Here is an 18,440-nt window from a genome sequence, read left to right as displayed (position 1 = left end):
CTTTAGAGTAATACAGCTTCTGCACTGTGAATTTTGGTTCTGCTATTTAATTGAATAATTTGCCAGTAAATTCTGATAAGTATAACAGAATAATAACTGAAATATTTTATTGTTAAATGATGCTGAAACATTAGGATAAATAAATAAGAGAAGAGAAATTAAAAGGACGTGGTGTATTTTACTGATCAATTATTTCAAAACGCAAGAAAAGAGATTTGTTTGAATTTCCACTGTGCCTCTTTACTACTTTATTCTGCTTAAACTATTACTTCCTTTTCTGTTAGTTTAAAAATGTGATTTATGTTGTTTCATAAGATAGGTGTTGTAAATGTAGAGCTCTGCTCGAACTGAAGGCAAGGTAAGTTTTATTGAATGTAAACAGAATGTTGGAAAAAGAAAGGTACATTTTGTGTTTTATTTAAGATTTGAAGGTTCTACAGTTTTTGATGTATGTTGTTTGAATGGACAAAAGAATGTAGCAGATGATAGAAGTAGGTTAAAATTTTGGAAGAGGTTTTCTTGAAGATGGTTTAAGATGGGAAAGTTTGAAAGAAACCTTTGGAGATGCTTTGTGAATAAAGCAGTTAGTATAATGAATTATTATAATTATCACTATTTTCACTGTTTAATGATAATTTAAATGGATGATTGTGAGATTATAAAATGAAATATAAGGTACAACTGTAACAAGATTAGAAACAGCGTGAGGGAGTGGAATGTCCCCCTCTAAATTCCTGCCTTGCCCTACTCTCTCTCTCTCACTCTCAAATTTGATAAGAATCTGCTTGAAACACAAGAGCAGTCAAGGTCAAGAAAAATTTGAAGTGTGCTAAAGGCACATCTCTAAATTGTTTTAGTTTCTTTTGATTTGATTTGATTTGATTTTATATGGAAATTGATGTGACTTGACAATAATGTTAGATACAGTGATATGAATGAAAGGTTCAAACAGGTTTCCTCATCATGATTAAAGATTTTATATATTTCCCCTTCATTGTTCTCTTATCACGATTCAACTGCATGCATTTTCCACGTGCATCCGCTTTCTATTTTTATCGTGATTAAACTGCGTGCATTTTTCAGCACGCACCCGTTTTTCTCCTCTGTGATACACGGATTATTGCATCGATCTCAAAGCACCGCTTATCAAAAGTGAGGGATTCACATTAATCTCAAAATGTCACCGCTCAGGAACAACCAACAACAACAAACAATTGCGTGAGGGATTCACATAGATCTCAAACCCTCACCACTCAGGAACAACAAACAACTGCGGTAAGACATGGTATCCGCTCATGTTATTTCTTCCTGCATGGCATGTCACATTTTTACAATAGCCTCCTAGTTTGGGTGATGTCTCGGTGGCATACTCACTCAGCAAAGCGACACCACTCTCCCATTCCTGTTAAGGTTTCCAATCGTTTCTCCCCACTCAGTGATGCACCCACTGAGAATCATGTTGAAAGAGCCCCTGCTACTGGCAATTCTGTTGTAAGGAACGTGGAAATAGAGACTCCAGCCACTATTATTAATTGCATTTCGGGTGCCAAAGCATCTGACATCAAATCAAATTTACAAGTGCTGGCTAATGCTAAATGTAGATTTTCTAAAACTGTTATTCATGTCGGTACTAATGAGGCTTCGCCAGTCGGAGATCACTAAAGATAAATTTAAAGAGGTGTGTGAATTTGCAAATATTATGTCAGACACTGTAATATGCTCTGGTCCATTCCTTACTTTTCATGGTAACGATGTTTATAGTAGATTAGTGTCACTAAATGTCTGGATGTCTGGATGTCTGAGTGGTGTCTGGAGAATAGAATAGGATTTATATGCAATTGGAAGAGTTTTTGGGGTAGAACTGACCTGCTAAAGAGAGACGGACTCCATCCCTCCAGGGATGGTGCCGCTCTCCTCTCTGGTAATTTGGCTCATAGTCTTAATAATGATAGTATTTGACTAACTGGGGCCCAGGTCAGGAAGCAGACAAACTGGTTAATTTGAATATCTGCTAGCTGCCATGATATGTCACACAGGTCACATACATTTATGCATTTTGGCAGACGCATTTATCCAAAGTGACTTACAGTGCACTTATTAAAGGGACAATCCCCCCAGAACAACCTGGAGTTAAGTGCCTTGCTCAAGGACACAATGGTGGTGGCTGTGGGGATCGAACCAGCGACCTTCTGATTATCAGATATGTGCTTTAACCGACCATGCCACCACCACTCCACATAAACTACAACACAGAGACTGTATCAAAACTATTTTAGAAAATGTTTTATTAAGGTAAAATTTGAACAAAAAAAAAACAAATTAAAGATAAACATCATATAAAGATAGGGCTACTAAACATTAGATCTCTTTCTACCAAACCACTAATTGTAAATGAAATTACAATACAAACATAGTTTGGATGTGCTCTGTTTAACTGAAACCTGGCTTAAAATGGATGAATATATTAGTTTAAATGAATCTTGTCCCCCAGGTTATTGTTATAAACATGAGCCTCGTCTGAAGGGTCGAGGAGGTGGTGTTGCTACAATTTATAGTGAAGTTTTCGGTGTTACTCAGAGGACAGGATATAAGCCTTTTGAACTAATAATGCTTAATGTGACACCATCAGATATAAATAAATGTCATCTTTTAACCTTGCTACAGTATATAGATCAGCAGGGCCTTATTCTGATTACCTTGTTGAATTTGCAAATTTTTTTATCAGACCTTGTAGTTACTGCAGATAGAGCTTTAATTGTTGGTGACTTCAACATTCACATAGATAATGAAAATGACACACTGGGATTAGCATTTATCGACATTCTGAACTCTCTTGGAGTCAGACAAAATGTAACAGGACCAACTCATCACCATAATCATATGCTAGATTTAATTCTGTCATATGGAGTTGATGTTGATAGTATAATATAGAAAATCTGCAGCAGAGCGATGACATCTCGGATCATTACCTCGTCTCTTGTATACTGCGATCAGCTAATATTACTCAATCCACATTGCGCTATCGTTCAGGTAGAACTATTCTTTCAACCACTAAAGATAGCTTCACTAATAATCTTCCAGATCTATCTCATACAATCAGTAAACACCAAAGCCCAGAAGAACTTTATGAAATAAAAAAAAATTATTTATTTACATCTCTAGCACTCTTGATAGTGTCGCCCCCTTTCGATTAAAGAAAATGAAAGAAATAAGCCCTGCACATGGTACAATGTTCACACTCATGATCTTAAGAAAGTAGCTCAGAAAATGTAGCGCATGTGGAAGAATACAAAATTAGAAGTATTTTGCGGTGCATGGAAGGATCGTGCCTGTAGCTACAGACAGGCACTAAAAGCTGCCAGGTCAGCATATTTTAGTACACTCATAGAAAATAACCACAACAATCCTAGGTGTTTATTCAGTACTGTGGATTAATTGGCTAGCAATAAAGCCTCAACATAACCAGATATTGCATCGCAGCACAAGAGTAATGACTTCTTGAAATAATAATGATAAAATTGAAATAATCAGAAATAAAATTGGAATAATGCAATCATCTGTCATAGCACCTCAGAAAACCATGTCTCATAATTTTTCTCACATGCAACTTCAATCCGTCACTGTCATAGGTCATAAAGAGCTAACAAAACTTATCGAAACATCAAAAGTCACAACATGTTTTATAGATTCAATACAAACTAAGCTCTTAAAAGAGGTATTTCCTGTAATTTCAGAACCTTTACTTAATATTATTAACTCCTCGCTATCATTAGGACATGTCCCAAGAAACTTTAAAATAGCAGTTTTCAAACCACTTATTAAGAAGCCACAGCTTGATCCTGGAGAACTGGCTAATTATAGACTGATTTCAAATCTCCCGTTTATGTCAAAAATACTAGAAAAGGTAGTATCCTACCAAATATGTTCCTTTCTACAGTGAAAGAGTATATATGAACAATTTCAGTAAGGATTTAGGCCTCATCACAGTACAGAGACTGCACTTATCAGAGTTACAAATGACTTGCTCTTATCATCTGATCGTGGCTGCATTTCACTTCTAGTGCTTTTAGATCTTACTGCTGCATTCGACATGATAGATCACGACATTCTCTTGAATAGGCTAGAGAATTATTTTGGCATTTGTGGAGTTGCATTAGCATGGTTTAGGTCCTGTTTATCAGATCAATACCACTTTGTCTATGTAAATGAGGAATTGTCAAACCAAACAAAGTAAAGTATGGAGTCACTATTAGGGCCTCTGCTTTTCTCCTTGTATATGCTTCCTCTGGGAGATATTATCAGGAATCGTGGAATAAGTTTCCACTGTTATGCCGACGATACCCAACTTTATATTTCTTCAAAACCTCATGAGATTTCACAATTCTTCAAATTAGCAGAGTGTATCAAAGATTATCAAAGATTGGATGGCCAGAAATTTCCTTCTACTCAATTCTGACAAAACAGAGGTATTAATTAATGGACCAAAAACCTCTAAAAATAAGCCGCTAAAATATCTTTTGATTTTTGATGGATGTAATGTTACATCATTTTCAACAGTGAAGAACTTGGTGTTATATTTGATACCAATCTGTCCATTGAAAATAATATTACCGATATTTGTATAACAGCATTCTTCCACCCAAGACATTTTGCTAAATTACGGCACATGTTGCTTATGCCGAAAAACTAATTCATGCATTCATGACCTCAAGACTAGATTATCATAATGCATTAATGGGAGGATGTCCAGCAAGATCAATAAATAAACTTCAGTTGGTTCAAAATAAAGCAGCCAGAGTGCTAACGAGAACCAAGAAATATGATCATATTAGCCCCATTTTATCATCGTTAAATTGGCTACCTGTTAAATTTTGTACTAATATTTAAATTCTGTTCACTACATACACAAAGCTTTGAATGGTCTAGCTCCGCAGTACTTAAGTGACCCTCTACCATGCTATATTCCACCACGTTCATTATGATCACAAAATTCTGGCCTGTTAATAGTTCCTAGAATATCAAAATCCACAAAAGGAGGTAGATCCTTTTCTTATTTCGCACATAAACTATGGAATACTCCCCCAAACACTGTTCGAGATGCAGACACACCCCCTCAGTTTAAGTCTAGACTAAAGACTCATCTATTTAGCCAGGCATACACCTAATTTAACCTTCAACCCACAATTAGGCTGCTTTAGTTAGGTCTGCCGGAACCAGAAACCAGAAACTTTGATCATGATCTATAACTGCAATAAATTTAATGGCATCTATGCTAATATTATTTGATTTTTTTCCCTGTTTCAACCTCGGGACTCCTATCTTGAGTTCACCAGAACCGTCTGGATCCAGCTCCATTTCTGCTTCGTTTTGGACTCCACTGCTACGTGTCGCTGTGTGATGATGACTAAATGCAGCCGGTGCCAGCCAAACATCACTTCAGTCTATTACGATGGACTTCAGAGGATGAACTGATGCCAACTCCAACCATAAGACATGGGATACTTCATATGCCATTGTCTGAACCTTGGATTTAAGATGGACCCCACCAAACCTCACCGAAATTAATGGCCAGGTTGAACTGCGATGCACCTCACTGATCTCTGTGCCTTCATCACCTCAGGCTATTGATGGACTACACTCTTGAAATGGAATACACAGACTATCAATTTCCAACTACTAGGATCAGCCAATTAACTAGGATAATTGCATCTATGTGAACTTTTACAGTTAATACAGGATGGACTTCAAAGACATTAGTTGTTAATCTTACAGTTCATCCAAAATCTTTGTTTAAACACTGTCCCTTAACACTTACTTAGTCTGGTTTCTCACCAGATTTTTTTTTTCCCATTAACCCACATCTTATGGAGTTTTGTGTTCCTTGCCACAGTCGCTTTCGGCTTGCTCACTGGGGTTATAAATACAATTATTATTAAATTACTTATTTTTAAACACAATTTACAATCGTATTTTATCAAACTACACAATGATGGCTCATAGACATTATAGAAATTACAGTTTTATCTTCTGTTAATGTCTGATCTTCTGTAAAGCTGCTTTGAAATGATGTGTGTTGTGAAAGGCGCTACACAAATAAAAATTACTTGACTTGAGGTGATGACACAATGATGTGTAAGACTCTCCAATGGCAGGGGGGGGCAACCAAAGGCTGGGCATCACCGCCCTGGAAACCTGCCCAAGAAGGTTATATGGGTTGAGGAAGTGGATGGATGCTCTTAGGCCGGAAGCATCAATAGGGAGGTCTAAAGGAGACCTACTCAAAAATTGTGAGGTCAACTCAACCCAGCTGCATTTTAATAACTGCTTTACTAAAACAGCTTATCACAGTGCTAAATACCAAGCATTCTGTCACTGTGCCATCCGGGGATCATACCCTGTGTAGAACATTATTTATAGATTGGTTTTGGGGGTAAAGTTTTGAGAACCGTTGCAGACAAAGGAGTGCCTGACTTATTAAAGAAGTATTAAACAAACCTGGAAATGCTTGTATGATGAATAATTAAGATTGAAAGATGATTTATTACTTTTACTTATGCTTTTATTGAACATTTTCTAAGTAATGAAGAATGGAAAAAAAAATAAAACATGGTGGTGACTAAAGATTGCTTGTCCTGTTTGTTTATAACAATTTAATAGAATTGTTGAAGAAATGGGGTGCATGCTTGGCTAAAATTGGCATAAGGATTGAAAAAACGATTCTTGTGGGAGGAATAATATTCTGTTGTGTGTTACCATTGATCAAATCATTCTTGATACGAGCAACAACAAACAACAAAGCAGATGACATTGATTAATATTAATGGTCCAATGCAATACAATGACAACTACCCTGGATGGACAGAAAGACCAAAATGGGTGGAAACTGATTCCTCCAATGAATATACTGTATGTAAGAATGATGTGCGATGCCCATGGAATGTAAGTGCTAGCCTAAACTTTCCCCATTGGTGGCCCTCTACATTATCCAAAGTAACTGGGTCGAAGATCTTTTGTCAATGGGATCTTTGAAAGAAAAAACTTTTAGTGTTAGGATACTTCTACAGATTTTTATGTCTTTGATATATTTACTGATTTTTATCTTTATGCTGCTATATCCAATATGCTGCTCCATATTTATCATTTTTTTTTATATAAAGATCAAAATCAGTAAATATATCAAAGACAGCAAATGCTACTCTATTCAAAATGTTCTGATTTTGAATGGTGTTTTCTGTTATATTCTACATAACTGTGAAACCACGGGCAAGTGCTGAAGTATTTACATGCTCATGTTTATAACACAATATTCTCTTTCTCTTGAGAGTTGGGTTGAGGGAGACAGGATCTTTTACTCCTCTCTTGTTAAATATGGGGGAAGACGTTTAGACATGATGCTCCACAGGAGTGCTGTTCCATGATCTGGTCATTGATAAGAGAGACTGTGTGACCTAAAATTGATCAATAGAAAGTGATGGGTGAAGGGACTGGATCGTGAAGTAGCACTCTTGAATAAGGCTAAATTAGAGGGACTTTGTAGGAAGTCCCAACGGAGGGATACTATGGAATATTTTATTTAATCATTCAGTTAAGTCAAGTATGCAATGATCTAAAAATGACAATATGTAATCAATGTACTATAATTAACTGCATTATGAATGTTATTCAATTAGAATAAAAACGTTAGATATTTAATCATTCATTTATTGATTTAATTATCATTTACTAATATTTTAATAATCAAAGTGCAAATCAATGAAGAATTACAACCTCTCTCTGTATCTCTGTGTGTGACCGTTTCTGTGAATGACCCAGAGAAAAAAAATGTGTGTATTCATACAGAAGTGTTGATCTAATGTTTTAATTAGAACAGTGCCAGGCACTGTCTGGTACATGTCTGAAAGAAGCAGATGATATATGTGCTTTAATTAGTGCTAGAAATTAGATGAAACGAACATAGAGGACGTTGTTCTGACCAAAACAATATGGATCTACCCTAACCAGAAACCATGGGTTAACGGCGATGTTCGCACGGCACTTAATGCGGAGGAGCATAAACAAGCCAGTTATGCCCTCTGTAACTTATCAGAGCAGCCAAACGCCAGTACGGGCACAAAAATGAAGGACAGTTCAACACCATCGACTCTAGAAGTATGTGGCTGGGAATTAACATTATCACGGTCTACAAAGGGATTAAAAACTCAGGTGACGTCAGGTGGTTAGAATGGGCAGCAACATCTCATCTCATCACTGACCCTCAACACTGGAGCCCTGCAGGGCTGTGTTCTCAGTCCACTCCTGTATTCCCTGTACACACATGACTGTGTGGCAACACATAGCTCCAATGCCATCATTAAGTTTACTGACGATACGACGGTGGTAGGTCTGATCACTGACAATGATGAAACAGCCTACAGAGAGGAGGTGCACACTCTGACACGCTGGTGTCAGGAGCACAACCTCACCCTCAATGTCAGTAAAGCCAAGGAGCTTGTAGTGGACTTCAGGAGGAAAGACAGAGAACACAACCCCATCACCATTAATGAAGCACCAGTGGAGAGAATCAGCAGCTTCAAGTTCCTCGGTGTCCACATCACTGAGAAACTCACACTGAGGCTGTTGTGAAGAAGGCTCACCAGCGCCTCTTCTTCCTGAGACGGCTGAGGAAGTTTGGAATGAACCACCACATCCTCACACGGTTCTAAGAGAGAATCCTAACTGGCTGCATCACCGCTTGGTACAGCAATAGCACAGCCAACAACAGCAAAGCCCTGCAAAGGGTGGTGCGATCTGCCAGACACATCATCGGAGGTGAGCTTCCCTCCCTCCAGGACATACAGTCAGGTCCATAAATATTGGGACATCGACACAATTCTAATCTTTTTGGCTCTATACACCACCACAATGGATTTAAAATGAAACGAACGAAGATGTGCTTTAACTGCAGATTTTCAGCTTTAATTTGAGGGTATTTACATCCAAATCAGGTGAACGGTGTAGGAATTACAACAGTTTGTATATGTGCCTCCCACTTTTTAAGGGACCAAAAGTAATGGGACAGATTAACAATCATAAATCAAACTTTCACTTTTTAATACTTGGTTGCAAATCCTTTGCAGTCAATTACAGCCTGAAGTCTGGAACGCATAGACATCACCAGACGCTGGGTTTCATCCCTGGTGATGCTCTGCCAGGCCTCTACTGCAACTGTCTTCAGTTCCTGCTTGTTCTTGGGGCATTTTCCTTCATTTTTGTCTTCAGCAAGTGAAATGCATGCTCAATCGGATTCAGGTCAGGTGATTGACTTGGCCATTGCATAACATTTCACTTCTTTCCTTAAAAACTCTTTGGTTGCTTTCGCAGTATGCTTCGGTCATTGTCCATCTTTACTGTGAAGCGCCGTCCAATGAGTTCTGAAGCATTTGGCTGAATATGAGCAGATAATATTGCCCGAAACCCTTCAGAATTCATCCTGCTGCTTTTGTCAGCAGTCACATCATCAATAAATACAAGAGAACCAGTTCCATTGGCAGCCATACATGCCCACGCCATGACACTACCACCACCATGCTTCACTGATGAGGAGGTATGCTTTGGATCATGAGCAGTTCCTTTCCTTCTCCATACTCTTCTCTTCCCATCACTCTGGTACAAGTTGATCTTTGTCTCATCTGTCCATAGGATGTTGTTCCAGAACTGTGAAGGCTTTTTTAGATGTTGTTTGGCAAACTCTAATCTGGCCTTCCTGATTTGAGGCTCACCAATGGTTTACATCTTGTGGTCAACCCTCTGTATTCACTATGGTGAAGTATTCTCTTGATTGTTGACTTTGACACACATACGCCTACCTCCTGGAGAGTGTTCTTGATCTGGCCAACTGTTGTGAAGGGTGTTTTCTTCACCAGGGAAAGAATTCTTCGGTCATCCACCACAGTTGTTTTCCGTGGTCTTCCGGGTCTTTTGGTGTTGCTGAGCTGACCGGTGCGTTCTTTCTTTTTAAGAATGTTCCAAACAGTTGATTTGGCCACACCTAATGTTTTTGCTATCTCTCTGATGGGTTTGTTTTGATTTTTCAGCCTAATGATGGCTTGCTTCACTGATAGTAACAGCTCTTTGGATCTCATATTGAGAGTTGACAGCAACAGATTCCAAATGCAAATAGCACACTTGAAATGAACTCTGGACCTTTTATCTGCTCCTTGTAAATGGGATAATAAGGGAATAACACACACCTGGCCATGGAACAGCTGAGCAACCAATTGTACCATTACTTTTGGTCCCTTAAAAAGTGGGAGGCACATATACAAACTGTTGTAATTCCTACACTGTTCACCTGATTTGGATGTAAATACCCTCAAATTAAAGCCGAAAGTCTGCAGTTAAAGCACATCTTGTTCATTTCATTTCAAATCCATTGTGGCGGTGTATAGAGCCAAAAAGATTAGAATTGTGTCAATGTCCCAATATTTATGGACCTGATTGTATATAACAGGCAGTGTGTGAAAAGTTTGAAGGATCATCAGAGACTCTAGCCACCCGAGTCATGGGCTGCTCTCACTGCTACCATCAGGAAGGCAGTATCGCAGCATCAGGACCCGCACCAGCCGACTACATGACAGCTTCTTCCCCCAAGCATTTACAATTACATGACATATCCAAAGCGACTTACAGAGCCCTTCTTACATGGACAATACCCCCGGAGCAACCTGGAGTTAAGTGCCTTGCTCAAGGACACAATGGTGGTGGCTGTGGGGATCGAACCAGCGTCCTTCTGATTACCAGTTTACCAGTTATGTGGTTTAGACCACTACACCACCACCTATGTTGCTCCGAACTGCACACAAGACTTTCACCTACTGTTGCACTTGAGTACATGGTAGTGTGACAATAAAGTGATTTGATTTGTATCTCGCAGGAATGTGTGTAACCAATGACAGTAATAGGGGAAACTATTTAATATAATAATTAATGCAGAAAGTAATGATTGTTAGTTAATATAAAATATGTAACCATGTGAAGTGATTACAGTGTGTATAATGCATATAAAATGAAATAGTCATGCTTTTGCCATCATTGAAGCAAGTTGGGTTAGAATTACCAGCCAGAAGGGAGACGGTTATGACTAAACTAGGGGGTCATTTGATTATTTTATTGGATGAAGATGCCATCATTCAAAGAGATAATGTGCAATAGAAACTGTATAAAAAATGCATGATTCTGAAATGTAATTTTAAATGCTCCATGGACCACCTTGGCTTTGTTACTCTGTAATAAAAGTCTGTTTTTGGAATCAGAATTTTGTGCCTCCAATAAATCTTTGACTCGACGGAGCTTCGATGGCAGTTTTGGAGAACCTGCCACGACATCCATAAAAAAATAAAAAATATAAATAGTTTATAGCACCTTTAAACTCTTGTCCTGTTCCATAAACAATCCATAAAAGAACAGTTTTGAAATTTGAAAATTCTGTCACCACTTTTGTGGTTCCGAAACCGGTAGAATTCCTTTTATTTGGTGGAATGCAAAAGATGCAGAATTTATGGATCATATATCTATCATCATTCTAACTCCTTATGTTTTGAACAGACAAAGATAATCATGAGTGCAAGTAATGATGATTACTTTTTATTGTTGAAGCTATCTCTTTAAAGGTTTTTCAAGCTGGACTCCGGGCCATAATAACTCCAAACCTCACCTGACATTTTTTATTTATTTCACAGAGACTTTATGCATATGCAGACTAGTTAAATTAGCATAAAAGTGTTGATTGTGGGTCAGTTTTACCTTTAACATTTTTAACAGGGAAAAATGTGAATATCACCTTTTTTTGTTGTTTGCTTAGTAGAGCTCTTTCAAAGCGAAGCACCTTAGAGATGTCCAGACTGTCTTTACACAGCGACTTCAAAGCTGCTATGAGATCTTCAGTGAGAGAGAGCAGGAAAACCCAGAGGAACTTCACAGTGTCAAGAGTCCGCTTAAATCTGTACTCTGCATGAAAAGGACAGAGAACAATCATTAAAAAAAAACATATGCTTGTATGAGTTGATATTCAAGAGCTACAAATATACTACAATCTTTCTATACTAGTTTAAATGTATTAGCATGTTAGAAGTAGTAATTTAAGCTCTTTCTATTCTTTCGTAGTCTGCCTACAGTTCAGGGATGGTTTCTCGATAACACTGCAACTTAAAGGGATAGTTCACCCAAAAATAAATAGTCTCTCATTATTTACTGACCCTCATTTACATTTACATTTATGCATTTGGCAGACGCTTTTATCCAAAGCGACTTACAGTGTATTTATTACAGGTACAATCCCCCGGAGCAACCTGGAGTTAAATGCCTTGCTCAAGAACACAATGGTGGTGGCTGTGGGGATCAAACCAGTGACCTTCTGATTAACAGTTATGTGCTTTAGCCCACTACGCCACCACCACTCCTATACCCTCATGATATCCCAGGTGTGTATGACTTTCTTTCTTCTGCAGAACACATTTGAAGAAAATTAGAAATATATCTCAGCTCAGTAGGTCCTTAAAAAGCAAGTGTGTCACGGATGGTGTGGAAGCTGGTCAAGACAGACGAGAGGTGTGGATCCAAAAGCGGTTTTATTAAATAATAGAGGAACACAAGACACTGGAACAAATTAAAGGTCCACGATGGGAAAATGAAATAAACACATGAACACGAAACATCCACGAACGATCAAACAAGGGAACAAGAGCAGGCATAAAACATTGGAAACATGGAACATCAAATACAACGACCGACAAGGGAATGGAGGAACAAACAGGGTTTAAATACACAAGGACACAATAAAGACTAAACGAGACAAAGGTGAGAACAATGATGAGTGCAGGCAGTAGGGAGGCCGGGAATTGTGGGAATTGAATTTTTCTACACAGACAGTGAGACTCAGGGTGGACAACAGGGAAAACGTGACATGGAACGGGATCGGTGACGGGTGAAATGGAAAACACGGAGCAGACCACACGGAAACATGACATAAACGTGATGGGTGAAACAGAGAACATAGGGCAGACAACACAGGAACGTTACAAAGTGGATGTTAATTTCACTTTTGAAGCTCCAAAAATCAGAGACAGTCATCATAAACATCATCGATACTACTCCAGTGGCCTTCTAAAGTATCACAATCACTTTTGGTGCAAAATAATAAAAATATTTAAGTACTTTTTAATTATAATCCTTGTCTCAGATCACGCCCTGGTGAGTTTAGAGATGTTGCCACATACAGAGAAAAAGAAATCATATAGTTGGCACTTTAATGTATCCCATTTGCAAAATCCTGATTTCCAACAAATGTTAAAGACTGAAATCAATGTTTATATGGAGACCAACTGCTCCACAGTATCTTCTGTGGGCATGGCTTGGGAGGCACTTAAGATGGTTCTTAGGGGTCAGATGATACAGTATGCCTCATTTTTGGACTCATGGATTTGGAAGGGAATATTAAAAGTGCAGAGGCAAAGCTAAAGTGCCGAAAGTCATCTGATGGCCTCAGAGAATTGACCCGAGAATTGAAATATAGAAAGTGGAATTTTGGTTATTCAGGGCAAGACAGTCATACTTTGAGTTGGGGGACAAAGCTTTTGGCTAGATTTATAAAGCAGAGAAAATCTTTTTCTACCATTTCCTCTTATAAATTTTTACTTCGGCCATTGATATTAATAATGCCTATAAAGTGTTCTATCTCTGATCTTTATTGTTCCATGTCTTCGTTTACTGATGAGGATATTAGACAATTTGTGGAACCATTAGAGCTCCCAAAATTGATGACTGAGCAAAAAAAATTCCCTTGATTCTGAGATAACCTTGGAGGAGGTTGATGAGGTAATTAAGACCTTACCTACAGGCAAGGATCCGGGGCCAGGTGGTTTTGCCGCTGAATTTGTTTAGATCTTATGCTACAGAACTGGCTCCACTTTTGTTAGAAGTTTATATGGAATCAGTAGCTATTCTGAAAACAATATTCAATATTATGTGGTCAGTAGTGAATGATCAGTCTCTGGTCACTGTCATCTCACTTGACGCTGAAAAGGCATTTGATATGGTAGAATGGGATTACCTTTTTAAGATTTTGGAAATGTATGTGTTTGGGAGTACATGTTGGATCAAGTTACTTTATAGACACCCTGTAGCAGCGGTACAAACAAATGGAATAATCAGATTAGGGGCACGTGAAAGGGTTGCCTTCTTTCCCCATTATTGTTCTGTCTTGCCCTGGAACCATTAGCAGCCGCGATAAGAAAGTAGGACCATCTGCTCTGTACTGTTTTTTGGAGTAGCACACACCCCTCTAGAGCAGCAGATACTCTGGGAGTGGGGATTTCTGCTTTTGGGAAGGGTCTTGAAGCATCAGTGTATTACTCCCTGCTAATTCAGAGTCTGGGGGATGGTGCTTTAAATTCTCTCAAAAGATTATGTGTGGAAGATTTAAATTTGTTATTGGAGGAGGGAGAGTGGGATAGGATTCTAAAAAAACATCAAGTCTGCATCTAGAGATGCAAGGGTGCACCTTATACAATTTATGATTTTACATAGATTTTATTGGACCCCTTTTAAATTGTATAGGCTTGGTCTTAATTACACACCCACCTGCTGGCGATGCCATTAAGAAGATGGAGACACATCCCATGTTTTTTGTGGTTGTTGTAAGATCGAAGAATTTTGGTTGAAGTTGCGAAGTAGTGTATGTGATGTGTTGAACACTCAAATCTTTTCTGCCACAGACTATGTATCTTGTCATGTGTTTCCCATTTTCATGTATCTTGTTCCTATTGGTTCATAGTCTTGTTATTAGTTCTGTTATGTCATTGGTTAATAGTCATTGTCTTGTTATCTTGTTTATAGTACTGTCTGTTCATTGGTTGATGTTTCCCTTGTCCAAGGTATTTAAGTCTAATGTTTCCTTTGTATTGGTCAGGTATTGTTTGTGAATGTAAATTTGTTGGTGTACAGCATTCCATGTTTTTGTTTCATAGTAAAGCCAAGTTATGTCAAGTCAAGTTTAGTCTAGTCATTCATGTTTATCTTTGTTTTGTTAATGTTTGAAGTTATGCTTTTGGATCTCACTTTTACTAATAAAACTGCACTTGTGTTCTACAATTCTTCGTCATCTTCTTCTGCAATGTCATTGCCAGCGCACGGTACAGAGTACCTGTCCAAACAAAATGAACCCAGCAGATATACTTACATGTCTACGTCAAGGAAAGCGATCTACAGAAGATTATGTGGAGGACTTCTGTATCCTGGCAAATGAGTTAGGCTTCAATAAGATCCCCCTCAAACACTTCTTTCATGCAGGCTTGAATGAACTAGTGACTCCTGGATGCCTTGCAGTTGGAGTACCTGCAATCTGGCTCAATATATCAACCTTGCCCTACGAGACAGGGTCCCATGTCACGGTCAATGAGCCAGGGTCCCACGTCACGGTCGCAAGCCAGGGTCCCACGTCACAGTCACCGAGCCAGGGTCCCATGTCACGGTCGCCGAGCCAGGGTCCCAAGTCACGGTCGCCGAGCCAGGGTCCCACGTCATGATCAATGATCCAGGGTCAAACATCATGGTCGTGAGCCAGGGTCCCACGTCATGGTTGCTACATGCCATATCACAGCCATGCCTGAGTCTGTTACATAACATATCACGCCTCAGCCTGCTCCATGCCATGTCAAAGCCATGCCGGAGTCTGCTACATGCCATGTCACGCCTCAGCCTGCTACATGCCATGTCACGCCCCAGCCTGCTCCATGCCATGTCACAGCCATGTCTCGGCCTGCTCCATGCCATGTCACAGCCATGCCTCAGCCTGCTCCATGCCATGTCAGAGCCATGCCTCAGCCTGCTCCATGCCATGTCACAGCCATGCCTCAGCCTGCTCCATGCCATGTTACAGCAACGCCACAGCCTGCTTCATGTCATGTCACAGCAATGCCTCAGCCTGCTCCATGCCATGTCACAGCAACACCTCAGCCGCCTCCATGCCATGTCACAGCAACGCCTCAGCCTGCTCCATGCCATGTCACAGCAAGGCCTCAGCCTGCTCCATGCCATGTCACAGCAATGCCTGAGCCCATCACAATAACGCCTCAATCTGCTTCACGCCATGTCACAGCCGAACCTCATTCTGCTTCATGCCATGTCTCAACCAAGCCCCAGTTTGCTCATGCCATGTCACAAGCAAGCCTTTGCTCCATGGTCCAGGCCCGCCTCTGCTCCACTGTCCTGGTCTGCCTCTGCTCATCGAGCCAGCACCCATGCCTACCAAAGCCAAGTCAGTGACTCTGTCTTACCATGTTACTATGTCATGCCATGTAGCCACGTTAAGTAAAAAATACTTAAATATGCATATTGTTCGCACCAAAAGAGATTGTGCCACTTTAGAATACATTAATTTAACTGCTGGAGCCATATCTATGATGTTTATGGTGACTGTCTGTGATTTTTGGAGCTATAAAAGATAAATATCCATTCACTTGCATGTTAAGAACCTACTGTGCTAAGATATTTTTACATTTTTCTCAAAACTATCCATTTAAGCTTATACAATCATCTTAACTAACATCACTCATAATTTTACGATGGATTAACCCGTTTCCCAAACCAGCACGTCGATCAATCATTACCAATAACTTAGTTATTGGAGCTGTCCAGTCCAAAGGTGCTGATCACTTTGGCATCGGCCAGTATGTCTAAGAGTCTGTTTTCTAAACATAAAAATAATGTAGAAATACTAACAAACATGGAAGTTGTCTGTGTGTTGAGTCAATGAAATGTATTAACTACTGTATTACAGAATTTTTTTGAAGAAATTAAGGTGGCTTTATTAAGAAGATGTATTGATGCTAAATCATAGAGATTAATGAAAGTGACTCAATAAATGCATGTAACATGAATGTACATGATGTGAATCATAAGGGGCTCTCACCTAGCCTAAAGTGTTGTTACTTTGGCTGGAAACTGAACAAATGCACACATAACAGGATAAAATGATGGGCATCAGTACTGAACTACTCATACACCTATCTAAATCATCTGGTTAGAGTTCAAGGCACTGTGTACTTGTAGCCTTACTGCCATTATGCAGCATGCAATTTGTTACAGCCTTGTAAAAAAGACTATAGGCGAGCTGATTTGAACCAGCCATTGGAGGAATGAAGAAGAGGAGGAGGAAGAGAGTGAGAGGGAATCTCTCATTGCACACTCTCACGCTAATCTCCTTTGTTAAACATGTTTTAATTATTTATTTAGGCATATTTATTTAAGTTATAAACTACATGGTCACATTACTCACATATGTCTTCTTAAATAATCTGTTTAATAAAACATATATTTCTATTGCCATTATAGTTTTGCTTATCAAAGAATTTTATAAATGAATACTGTATTATAGCCTGTATTAAATGTAATATGCTTACAACAAGTGTAAATTACATGCCAGCAACACAAAAAATGTCACATTTTACTGTTGATTTTTACAAAACATTTTTTACAGTTATTATTTCTCATAACTAGAGTTCTTGTTTTTGTATAATCAAGAGACAAGTGTTATCATCACTGAAGATCCAGACCAAATGGACCTGAAGAAAGAAGACTGTGAACTTTATCCTCCTTAGTCTACTCTGACTGAACTCGAAAAATGCATCTAGGCATGAAGAAGTTGGTAAGTTAAAAATGCAAAGTAGTAAATGTCAACATGACTTTACCACATACAAACCATGTTTTATAGCATTTACTTTGTTTCAAGAGGTGTAAAATGAAATAACTGAGGGAAATTCCACAGAAGAGGCTGTGATCATGGGGAAGATTGAAGGATTTTGTGTTTGCCATGAGAGCTGAGAGGTATAAAAGGGGCAGTCCAGACCGACGGAGGGCAGAGAGTGAGTGACGCACAAAGCTGTGTGTGTGTGTGTGCAGGAGACTGCTGAAAAGCAGCATTGTGTGTGTGTATATTGAAAAGTATTGAAAATAAAAAGATTTAAGTTGGATTGTTTGTCCGGCTCCTGCTTCCTCTTTCATAAGAGAGCTAGTGATCTGTCACAGGCCAATTTATTCTTCTGCATCAAACCTATGCCGAAGGTTACATGTAGCTATATCGGTTAGGGCTTAGTCTACACCATAGGCTGATGTGCATCTTCCAAAAATGTAACAACACGTCTACGCAGACCACAATTACTGTGATTAATCCTTTTTGTAACCAGAGATCACCCCCCCGGATGACAAAAAAGATATCTGAGGTAGTGCCTAATTGTCTAAGATAATTTTAAGCTTTATGCATCATATCCACTGATCAGTGATTGTGTCATACTTGGACTTCCTTCATTTTTATATTCTGTTTATATTTCATAAAGTTACAAGTGAAAACAGGAAAAAAAATATGTCTGTTTAAAACTTATGAACTGTGCTTTTTTTCCTCAAAGCTT

At 38.9% G+C, this 18,440-nt stretch overlaps 1 protein-coding gene across 1 annotated transcript in view; it reads right to left on the bottom strand.

The window, feature by feature from the left end:
* Positions 1–18,440, bottom strand: part of si:dkey-11f4.7 (piezo-type mechanosensitive ion channel component 2) — a 554,199-nt gene that overhangs the window by 146,143 nt on the left and 389,616 nt on the right. The window contains exon 34 of the mRNA XM_052147980.1: positions 11,819–11,985. Coding sequence (XP_052003940.1) covers positions 11,819–11,985 — 167 coding nt within the window. The remainder of the gene's footprint in view (positions 1–11,818; positions 11,986–18,440) is intronic.

This window comes from Xyrauchen texanus, chromosome 18 (genome assembly GCF_025860055.1).
Source record: "Xyrauchen texanus isolate HMW12.3.18 chromosome 18, RBS_HiC_50CHRs, whole genome shotgun sequence".
Taxonomy (NCBI): domain Eukaryota; kingdom Metazoa; phylum Chordata; class Actinopteri; order Cypriniformes; family Catostomidae; genus Xyrauchen; species Xyrauchen texanus.
The sequence above is the reverse complement of the archived record's forward strand: the minus strand, read 5'-3'. Positions and strand labels throughout refer to the sequence as shown.